Here is a 10,117-nt window from a genome sequence, read left to right as displayed (position 1 = left end):
CAGATGCAGATCAGGAAGGAAGGAGAAATCTGGAGGAACATTTGGTGTGAACCGAGGCACAGCCAGCTACATGTCCACGTGTGGGGACAGAGGCAGGTGGCAGAAGATTGCAGCCATCAGGTGATACCATCTTCCACGAAACCTCACTGTTGCTGGGACAATTCTACCAAAACTTTTAAGAACTGGAGGATTTCTCTTGCTTCAGGCACGCAGAGTCACTCACCACCCTCCCACTCATTGCAGTCCACGCTGCTCATCCTAGAGCCTGTGCCTTTCCTTGGGTCACCAGCAGCTGAAGGTCTCAATACCTGTAATGTTGAACAACCCAAGTGTCCCTGGGATGTTGTCTTTTTTTTTTTTTTTGAGAATTACACAGGCTGGCTTCGAACTTCAAATTTTTTTTTTGGTGGCAGTAGTGGGCTTTGATCTCAGGGCCTCGCACTTGCTAGGTAGGTGCTTTACCACTTGAACCCCTCCACCAGCCCTGTCCTCAACTTTTGATCCTCTAGCCTCAGCTTCCTACATGAGGGGATTATAGGCGTGCACACCCATACTTTGGGGTGTTACTCATGGTGGATGGAAACCACATGCACAGACCCCCATATGGTCACATGGTTGCCTCCCTGCCCTCCCCACACAGATGCTCCTTGACTTACAATGCAGAGGCACAAGTCTATCACAAGTTGAAAATAACATAAACGGAAAATGAATTTAATACAACTAGCTGGTCCAACGCCCTCACAGCACACCTCAGAGCGGGTACACAATTGTCCAACTCAGGAGCTCCATCACTGACTGGGAGCTGCCACTATCCAGCACTGAAAGAGAAGGCCCCTTGCCCAGAAAAAGATCACAATTCACAATTTGGGAGTAGGATTTCTATAGCATGTAAAGCATGCTCTTACACCATGTAGTCAAAAAATCCTACATTGAACCATCCTAAGCCAGTGACCACTTGTACACATCTACACGCCCCATGCACATGTGCCTGGGTGCACACCGTGTCTACACAGCTACATATGCACACATGCACACCTGCACATACCCCCCTACACACACGTGTATCAGCTGCTTTGTGATGTGTTGAGAAAGGAGATACACATACATGTGTGTTGTCCTCTGTATAGCACCTCTCCTTCCAGGGCACAGCCTCCCCAGGAAGAGGAAGAACTTTTCTTTGGGTGATACTGGGGTTTGAACTTAGAGCTTTGCACTTACTAGGCAGGCACTCTATCGTTTGAGCCATTCCCCCAGCCCTCCAGGGATGAAGAGGATCTGCTGTGTGGACAGCTGCAGATGGGCTGCCAGGTGTCCCAGCTGTTGATTATGACAAGAGCCAAACTGAGTGACACTGAAGCCTTTACTCACTACTGTGGCAGCGCAGATGGGCAGAGGGGCCACTACCTGCGCTGCCCCCATGGAAGGCACCACGTCTGCTGTCTCATTCCCTAGGGGCCCAAAGGAGAGGCTCCTGCTGCCTTATGGACCCAGGAGGGTAAGGGGTTAGGGGCACAGGGCTCAGAGTGGAAAAGTCCTTAATTTGAATCAAGGTAGAGAAGAGAGTCCTGGAGGCCCCCAGGAAGGAGGCTAGCAATGGAGGCCCCAGTTCAGAGAGCCTGCTGTCACTGGGAGCACAGTCTTTGGGCTGGTCCTGAGTGCTGTGCCTCACCAAGCACAACTTACATGGTCTGCACAGGGAGGGCAGCCCCTCCTCACTGCTCAGGCCTCCCAGCAGGTGAAGAGGACAAGATGCGCTGAGAGGCTAGGTGCCAAGCTCCTCCTGAGTGAGCACTCAATGCTAGGATAGAGACCTTTCCCATGGGCTGGCCCAGGGGTGTGGCGGGCATCTTTGGTCCCAGCAGTACTGTCCGTCCTTCAGGTTGTCCCTGGGTGGCTGCAGCACACACAGTCTTGTTGTCCTCACTCTCCCAAAGCACCTGTCCCCGGCTTGCTGGGGGGTTGTGGGAGATCTGAGGCAGCCTGAGTGCCTTCTGGTGAGTGCCACATTGTATTGGTGGCCTAAAGGAGTCAGTGGAGGTCAGGTGGGGGCAGCCACCAGGGGTCGTCAATCACCGAGAGGCAAGGTCACCCCTGTTCTGCAGGGGACACCAGTCTGTGTCTGGGTAGAGAAGGCAGTGCACAGACTGAAACCTGAGAAGGGAGGAAGCAGAGTCAGGGCTGTGGGGAAGGGCCTGCCACCAGAGCCCCTGCCACTGCCCACTCACCTTGTGGGGTCCTGCTGTGGGCTGAAACTTCCTGCCACATTCACCACGTTATGGGGGTTCTCGGGGCCCCCATAGCTCAGGGTGACCTGGGACAGGTGCAGGGATGAATGTGAGAGCCAGCGCTTTCTCCCATCTTACACCTGCCTCAAGAGTCCCCCTGCTGGAGAGAACCTCACCACCTCCACCCCTGCCCTCACACTTGACATGGTCATCTGCTCCCGAGACACCTTGTCTAACAGGTAAGGAACTTCCCAGGGCCCACCCCTAGCCACACAGGAATCCCAAGTTGGCTGGTGCTGGGGCACCAGGAAGCCTGGGAGACTACCTGCCGGAGCACAGCGTCTGGCGGCAGCCTCTGCAGGTTCTCCAGGTGGGAATGGAAGAGGGGGCTGTGTAGCAGCCGGGTCCCCAGAAGCCCTTCCACAATGTAGCCCACTGTGCAGTCGTCAGGCAGCCGTACCCGCTCGGCCGTGCTCATGAAGCTTCCCAGGCTGGGGAAGGAGGCTGGTCAGCGCCACTTCGGCCTTCCTCTCCCCTCCTCCTGCCCCTCTCAGCCCAAGCAGTTGGGCTTCCACTCACCTGGCCCAGGGGCTCATCTTGAGAGCAAGGCCCCTGCTTAGGCAGAACCCAGCCCCACCAGTAGCAAACCAGAACTTGACTGTGGTCACCTAGAGATGGAGAAGCCCTGGTCAAGGCTGCTCAGTAGAGAAGACCCTCCATTCGACTTGTGAAGTGTCACCCTTAGGAGAGCCCATGCAGGGTATAGGGGCTTGGGTTTTCTAAAACTAGTCATCTGTAAATCTCTGGACACCTCCTCACTCCCACACAGTCTGCCTTACCAGCTCCACACGGCCTGGGTCCAGGACACCTGTCCCACACCCTTCTCAGCCCATTCTCAACTCAGCCTCAGGGAGGCATCTAAGCGACACTCACAGTTCCACCTCCTTGAACCCTCTCAGTGGCCTCAATGGGGTGGTCCAGGCTGGGCCGTCCCAGGTAGACATCCTGGTTGGGAGAGAAGGTGGACAGCAGGTGCAGCAGGCCTTCAGGATTCACATAATTGTCATCATCAACGTGGCAGAACCACCTGCCGACAGAGGAGAGCCCTGTGCCCTGGGGCAAGCACAGGTAGGGGCCCCCACCCTGCTCAGCCCTGGGCTCTGCGAGGGGGGACAAGGTAAGACCACTGCCCACTTGCGTCCAGACTCAATGAACTTGTCGTACTCCACGGACATCTTGCAGCAGAGGGCCTGGCGGGTGCGCACGGCAGAGCAGTTGGTGTTGATGACACGGCCTTCTGCCAAGTTGGAGAAATGGGAAGCGTGAGAGTTCACGCTCAGCCTGCCCCAAGGTCCAGGCCAGAACCTGGCTATCTGGCCACCTAGCCCAGGTCCAACTGCAGCCCCCAGCTCAGCCCTCACTTCTGACCACTAGTGATTGAAGCAGATGACTGCCACTGCAATTCCACAAGTGGAAACAGGACCAGACCTGGAAAGGACAATTCCCAGCTCTGTCATCCTCGGGGGATGTGGCACTGGCCAGAGGCCCTGGGAACAGGAGCTTGGCAGGCAAGCTGGACACTGAACTGGCTGTGCTGGGGGAGAAAAGTGTTCTGGTACTGTTAAGAGCTGCGGGACCCTGGGCCTGACACAGAGAGCCTAGAGATGATCTCTCCATCACAGGACGCTGAACCTCAGACAAGTGGACGCAGCTTCGATGCCCAGGCCGCATCCACCCTATGCCAACTCTCACCTGCCTGCAGCTGGAGCTCAGGGTCGTCTCCGTCGGTGAAGATGAATGTCTGCAGGGAAAAACTGCCTGTGAGGCGCCGGGGGCTCCGGCAGGGCCCAGGTGAGTGGACAGATGCGGAGGCCCGGGGCCGGAAGCCTGGAAAGGTGCGGGGCAGCGAGGCGGGGCGCGCACCTGCCGTCGGGCCCGGGAGATCCAGGTGCGCAGCAGCAGTCGCAGACGCGGCCCGTGGTTCTTCCGTGTGGTCTTGACCGCAATGAAGACGTCGTCGGGCCGCAGGCGGGGGACCGCGGGGGTCCGGGCGGAGGTCGGGGCACTACGAGAAGAGGGGACCGGGACGGGCGCGCGGGGCAGCGGCAGCGGGAGCAGCAGCAGCGCGGCCAGGGCCGCGGCCAGCGCAAGGCAGGCCCGGCACAGCGCCCCCCTCGCGCGGCTCATACGGCCACCCGGACCCCTGCGCCGGGAGCCAGCCTGAGAAGGCGGCGGCTCCTTTAAGAGCAGCGCGCACCCCGCCCCGAGACGCGACCCGGAAGCGGCGCCGCGCTGCCCCGGAAGTGGACGGCGTGCCGCGGCACAGGGGGTGGAAGATGCCGCTGCCGGTTCAAGTGTTTAATTTGCAGGTAACGAGGGGGGGCTGCGCCAGCTGCTGCACAGTAAGGGCCGGGCCGGGCCGGGCGGAAGGTCATGCCGAGCCTCGGGGCTGGGGCTGGGGCCGGGCCGGGCCTCCGCGCGCCAGCGTCGACGGGCCGCGCGGGCCGCGCTCCGCTGCAGCCCCCTCCTCCTCCTCCTCCCCCCCCCCCCCCCGCTCCTCCTCCTCCTCCTCCCCGCACCAACGCTCTTCGTCCGGCTGCCCGCGGCCAGGGTGCGTCGGGTCAGGATGCGGGGCAGCCCGGCGCCCAGCTCGGCCTCCTCGTCGGCCTTAGACTTGTGCCGCAGCTCTCCGCACAGCAGGGCGGACCTGCGGCCCGGCACGGCCGGCGACTGCAGCCTGAGCGCCAGCCTGTCGGCCTGCACGCTGCTCTCCGAGGTACCGCGCACGGACCTGGCCCAGAGACAGCGGCCGGCTCCCCCTGCGACCGGCCCAGACCCCCGGGCCGCCCGAGAAGACTCCTTCCCTTTCCCCTTTCCCCCTTCCCCCTTCCCCGGGCGTGACTTTCTCCCCAGTGTGATTTTCCCGGCTGCTCGGGACGGGTGGGCGGCCCTCTTCCCTCCTGGGGTTAGGGCGGCGGCAGTTTCTTCTCTGTGTCTTGGAGGAAACTGCCCTAGGATGGTGGCTGGGAAAACCCAGGAGCCCTCCCGATGTCTACTTTCCCCCCCAGAAACAGCTGGGCGAGAGGCTTCCGCTCTTGTGAGTCCCTAGGGTCTCCCGAGGAGCCACTTCTCTCATTGGTGCCACAGAAGCCTGGGTGCGAGTGGCACACTTGGGGACAGCAAGCTGCAAGAGTGATCCAGTTGTGCCTTGAAAAATCTTTATCAGAGCTGACCATAGAACACGAGGTTTTCCCACTTTCCTTGGACAACCCCAAGCTCTAGGTCCCCTGCCTGTGTTGTAGGGCGCTGTGGAGCCCATGCAGATTGATGTGGACCCCCAGGAAGATCCCCAGAATGCGCCTGATGTCAACTACGTGGTGGAGAACCCCACCCTGGTATGAAGCCCAGTGGGGGAGACCTTGGGTCATCTGGGCCCTGTGCAGGGGTGGGGGGCGTATCCATGCCAGACTCCCCTCTACAGCGTACACTCTGGAAAGACGGGTGCTTCTCAAGGACTTCTCTGATCATGTTTTTGTCGGAGCCAGGAACCTTCAGGGTTTCCATTCTCCACTTAGGTTTTTAGCTTAAGTGTGAGACCTTGCACCCACTTCTCACCCATGAGGAGCAGCCCTGCCTGTTAAGTCTCACTGTGAGGGCAGGGCTGTTTGGGGCCAACCCATTAAACATTGTCTCCTGCTCACCCCAGTGTCCACCGCTTCCTAGTAAGTGTCCAAATTCCACCCCCAGTGCCGAGTTCTACTCCAGAGGCCTCCAGTCTACCTCAGCAGTCTCTTAGTCTAGTGCCCCATGCCCAGTGCCTCTCATGGGCACAAGTGAAAGATTGGTATTCTGGCCAAGGCCATCAGATCCCTGTCCCTGATTCACTGGCCCCAGGCTTAGGCTGTGGGGCCCTTGCACCCTTGCGCGACCCTCTTGTCTATTCTCCCTCTCCCCCTCGGCCAGGATCTGGAGCAGTATGCAGCCAGCTACAGCGGCCTGATGCGCATTGAGCGCCTGCAGTTCATTGCTGACCACTGCCCTCCACTGCGGGTGGAGGCTCTGAAGATGGCCCTTTCCTTTGTTCAGAGGACTTTCAACGTGGACATGTATGAGGAGATCCACAGGAAGCTCTCTGAGGCCACTAGGTAAGGCCTTGATGAGAAGGCAGAGCTTGGTGGAAATAGGTGTCCAGGGCTGAGTATTGTGTGTCCCCTCTGGGCTGTCTGGGCAGGGGTCTTCCTGCGCCCCTGCAGTACCTAGTACCCCTATCTCTGTGATGGTGTTTACAGCAGCACCTCCACATGTGGTAGGAAGCAGGTTTCCCTGGTCAGAAGTCAGGTGGGGTAGGTGGTGGCAGGCCCTATGCTCACTTTCCAGGTTGAATTAATTGCCCATGTCCCAACTTCCTCTGCTCGTGTGTGGGCAGTTCCTGATTCTGCAAGGAGTTGGTGTCCCCTCCCAGAAGCTTCCCTAACTGGCTGTGGGCTTCTGGGCCAGCAGTTGTCTCTGTGTCCCTGGTACAGATTGGGCCCCTCAGGGTTGGAGCAGGGGCTTCCTGAGGGCCAGCCACAGTGATGTCCTCCCCCCACCTCCCTCGCCCTGGTGATCACTGCCATCCTGATAGCCAGATTCTCCCTCAGGGAGTTGCAGAATGCGCCAGATGCCATCCCTGAGAGTGGTGTGGAGCCTCCGCCTCTGGACACAGCCTGGGTGGAGGCCACGCGGAAGAAGGCTCTTCTGAAGCTGGAGAAACTGGACACAGACCTGAAGAACTACAAGGGCAACTCCATCAAGGAAAGCATCAGGTGCTGGCCTGCCCGGGGCAGGGGAGGCGGGCAGCTGGGCCCAACTGGCCCCCCCCACCAGTGTCCACTCACGGCCAGGCCCACAGGCGCGGCCACGATGACTTGGGTGACCACTACCTGGACTGTGGGGACCTCAGCAACGCTCTTAAGTGCTACTCCCGGGCCCGAGACTACTGTACCAGCGCCAAGCACGTCATCAACATGTGCCTCAACGTCATCAAGGTGGCCTGGGTGGCAGATGGGCAGGCACAGGGGGCACACGGGGGGTAACCCAGGCTCAGTCTGGCCCTTTCTACTTGTCTGCCAGGTCAGTGTCTACTTGCAAAATTGGTCTCATGTGCTGAGTTATGTCAGCAAGGCTGAGTCTACCCCAGAGATTGCTGAGGTAAGGCCTACCTCCTCCAAGAACCTGCCCCTGGAGCTTGCCCCAGCCCCATTCCCCTTTTGTCCCATCTCAGTATAGGGCTGGGGACTGGGCATTGGGTTCAGGGGATGAAGAGGGTAGGGGTGAGGCCTCTCATGTGCCTGGCCTTCCCCTGCAGCAGCGTGGAGAGCGGGACAGCCAGACCCAGGCCATTCTCACCAAGCTCAAGTGTGCTGCAGGTGAGGCTCCCAACCATCCCATGTGTTGTGCCTGAAGTCCTCAATTCCAGAGGGCAGGGCCTCACCTGCGTACAGTCATCAGTGCTAGCAAGTGTCAGGGCGTTGTCAGATGCTGTGCACTACATCCATGAGTGTAGATGACACTTGTTAGGTCCAGGTGGAGAAGCTGGCATGGGATGGGGCCAGCATGGAGGCAGGCATCATAACAACAACTTCAGGCTTCCCTGGGCGCCTGACTTGGAGTGTGCTCAGTTTGTGGGGGGCTGTTATTTCTACTCTACGACCTGTTCCTCTTTTTGGAGGGCAGGTAGAACATGATGATTGGTGTTTGATACCTGATTAGCATTTCTTACATATTTCTATTTCAGAGCTAGAATTTCTGCTCCCCAGCTGAGAAGCAGTACTGAGAACAGAAGTGGTCAAGGTGGCAGCCACCCATGGCCATGTCCTCCCTGGCTCCTAGGCTCTAGCAGCTTCCTCCAGCCAGTGGTCCTCATCCATTTCCTTCTCTCCCTCCTCTAGGCTTGGCTGAGCTGGCTGCACGCAAGTATAAGCAGGCTGCAAAGTGCTTCCTGCTGGCCTCATTTGATCACTGTGACTTCCCTGAGGTGAGGGCACCTGGGTCTCAAAAGGAGCCTGTGCAGGGCCATGAGAAACACTGAAGGTTCTTGGGTTGGGCTCTTTGTTGGTTTCCCCTGAGTGGAGCGGACTTCCTCCCTGGTCCATGCACCAGTGAACCCCCATGACCCAGGTCTCTGGACCCACCTCTTTTGCTTCTCAGCTGCTGTCCCCCAGCAATGTGGCTGTCTATGGTGGCCTGTGTGCCTTGGCCACCTTTGACCGGCAGGAGCTGCAGCGAAACGTCATCTCCAGCAGGTGGGTGGGGGTGGTGGGCTTCATCTGCTTTTTGCCCCTGCCTGGGGCCTGGGCCCTGGGCCCTCTTCTCCCTTGAGGGCAGAGAGGGCAGGTGGAGGCAGTGGGCTGACCATTCTGGTGTCTGCAGCTCCTTCAAGTTGTTCCTGGAGCTGGAGCCACAGGTCCGAGACATCATCTTCAAATTTTATGAGTCTAAATACGCCTCATGTCTAAAGATGCTGGACGAGATGAAGGTGAGGGGTAACAGCATGGCTGTGTTGAGGCAGGGCAGGCAGGGCAGGCAGGGCTTCTGCCTCAGAAGAGTCCCGACCAGCTCTTTTCTCCCAGGACAATCTGCTCTTGGATATGTACCTCGCACCCCATGTTAGAACACTGTACACTCAGATTCGCAACCGGGCTCTCATCCAGGTAAGGGCTGGGGTGGAGGCTGGGCTGGGTATGGACTCCCTAGAATTGGCAAGCAGCTAGTGTCGCCTTTGCTTTACAGTATTTCAGTCCCTATGTGTCAGCTGACATGCACAAGATGGCTGCAGCCTTCAATACCACAGTGGCAGCCCTGGAGGACGAGTTGACCCAGCTCATCCTGGAGGGACTCATTAACGCCCGCATCGATTCACACAGCAAGGTGGCCAGAGGGCTGTGGGGCTGGTGGGGGTGGGGGTGGGGGCTGATCTGCTGAGGCCTACTGAGCCTGCACCTTTCTAGATCCTGTATGCCCGGGATGTGGACCAGCGTAGTACCACCTTTGAGAAGTCCCTGCTGATGGGCAAGGAGTTCCAACGCCGTGCCAAGGCCATGATCTTGAGGGCGGCTGTGCTGCGTAACCAGATCCATGTCAAGGTGAGCAGCCTGGGCTGCCAGGGAGCAGGCAGCACCTGCACAGCCCCTGGCTGAGCTTCTCCCTGTTCACCACAGTCCCCTCCCAGAGAAGGGAGCCAGGGGGAGCTGACTCCAGCCAACAGCCAGTCCCGGATGAGCACCAACATGTGAGAAGTGGTCCACCAGCCTCCAGGATGGTCTGCACACCCTTCCCTGCCCCAGCAGATACAGCACCTGGGCCTCCTCCTGCTCATCTCCAGAGAGAAGGCTCAGTGCCACTTGGGGGCCACTGGGTGCGACCCCTTTGACTCCCACCTAGGTTTCCACGTGGCCCTCCATGCTGCGGCACCCTGTGCTGGGGCCTGGGGAGGCAGGCAGGCTGCTTGCTGTGGCCATTCACGCCTGAACCCGTGGGCTTGTTCCTAGGAAATAGACTTGTGTGTAGTGCCCAGGTAGAGACCTCCCAATCCCTGCCATCTGTGTGCAGTCCTGGCTGCAGGTGTCATTGACTGCATGGGTCCATTAAAGAGCAGACTGGTCGTTGCCCTTGGCCGTGCTCCTTCCTGCTGGTGGAGACTTGAATAGTGTCTGGCTCACTTTTGGCTTCTTGAGAGCTGTCTCCTTGGATCAGGGCCCCCTTTAGCTGCCATGTCCCCTGAATACTCTGGACACTTACTGTTTTGTGCTTTGCCTTCATTCAGACTTGATTCCCTGGCCCCATTGTCCCCACTGACTCTGACTATATCCTCTCAGCCAGCCAGGGGAGCTGCCTCCTGGCTCACGGTCTAC

The 10,117-nt window shown here is 58.9% G+C and overlaps 2 protein-coding genes across 8 annotated transcripts; one reads left to right on the top strand and one right to left on the bottom strand.

Annotated features, from left to right (window-relative positions):
• Window positions 1–695: 695 nt before the first annotated feature.
• Window positions 696–4,479, bottom strand: Rfng (RFNG O-fucosylpeptide 3-beta-N-acetylglucosaminyltransferase). Of its 3 annotated transcripts, none has more exons than XM_020188026.2 (8): window positions 4,149–4,478; window positions 3,978–4,026; window positions 3,450–3,522; window positions 3,159–3,312; window positions 2,805–2,893; window positions 2,551–2,716; window positions 2,226–2,311; window positions 696–2,151 (listed from the first exon to the last, which is right to left on the bottom strand). In XM_020188026.2, the coding sequence occupies exons 1-8, from the start codon at window positions 4,410–4,412 to the stop codon at window positions 2,070–2,072; spliced, it is 963 nt and encodes a 320-aa protein (XP_020043615.1). In that variant the 5' UTR covers window positions 4,413–4,478; the 3' UTR covers window positions 696–2,069. The 3 variants fall into 3 exon arrangements, with proteins under 3 accessions (XP_020043615.1, XP_020043610.1, XP_073900951.1); XM_020188021.2 differs by having other exon boundaries at window positions 3,420–3,522; window positions 4,149–4,475; XM_074044850.1 differs by lacking the exon at window positions 2,226–2,311 and having other exon boundaries at window positions 3,420–3,522; window positions 4,149–4,479.
• Gps1 (G protein pathway suppressor 1) lies at window positions 4,479–9,910 on the top strand. Of its 5 annotated transcripts, none has more exons than XM_020187915.2 (14): window positions 4,479–4,594; window positions 5,528–5,620; window positions 6,189–6,370; window positions 6,866–7,030; window positions 7,117–7,252; window positions 7,338–7,415; window positions 7,573–7,633; window positions 8,156–8,241; window positions 8,415–8,509; window positions 8,637–8,742; window positions 8,837–8,917; window positions 8,997–9,134; window positions 9,215–9,349; window positions 9,425–9,910. In XM_020187915.2, exons 1-14 carry the CDS (start codon window positions 4,562–4,564, stop codon window positions 9,497–9,499), a joined length of 1,464 nt encoding a protein of 487 aa, XP_020043504.1. In that variant the 5' UTR covers window positions 4,479–4,561; the 3' UTR covers window positions 9,500–9,910. The 5 variants fall into 5 exon arrangements, with proteins under 5 accessions (XP_020043504.1, XP_020043511.1, XP_073900948.1 ...); XM_020187922.2 differs by having other exon boundaries at window positions 4,484–4,594; window positions 7,576–7,633; XM_074044847.1 differs by having other exon boundaries at window positions 4,547–4,627.
• Window positions 9,911–10,117: the final 207 nt, after the last annotated feature.

This window comes from Castor canadensis, chromosome 11, assembly GCF_047511655.1.
Source record: "Castor canadensis chromosome 11, mCasCan1.hap1v2, whole genome shotgun sequence".
Taxonomy (NCBI): Eukaryota; Metazoa; Chordata; class Mammalia; order Rodentia; family Castoridae; genus Castor; species Castor canadensis.
This window is presented reverse-complemented; position numbering and strand designations above follow the sequence as displayed.

Coding starts and splice junctions, on each gene's coding strand:
- Rfng (XM_020188021.2), bottom strand. CDS start 4,412: ATGAGCCGCGCGAGGGGGGCGCTGTGCCGGGCCTGCCTTGCGCTGGCC. Junction 2,717..2,804: donor AAGATGAGCCCCTGGGCCAG/GTGAGTGGAAGC, acceptor CTCCTTCCCCAG/CCTGGGAAGCTTCATGAGCA. Junction 2,152..2,225: donor CCACAGCAGGACCCCACAAG/GTGAGTGGGCAG, acceptor CTCCCTTCTCAG/GTTTCAGTCTGTGCACTGCC.
- Gps1 (XM_020187902.2), top strand. CDS start 4,852: ATGCGGGGCAGCCCGGCGCCCAGCTCGGCCTCCTCGTCGGCCTTAGAC. Junction 6,371..6,865: donor AAGCTCTCTGAGGCCACTAG/GTAAGGCCTTGA, acceptor ATTCTCCCTCAG/GGAGTTGCAGAATGCGCCAG. Junction 7,416..7,572: donor CTACCCCAGAGATTGCTGAG/GTAAGGCCTACC, acceptor CTTCCCCTGCAG/CAGCGTGGAGAGCGGGACAG.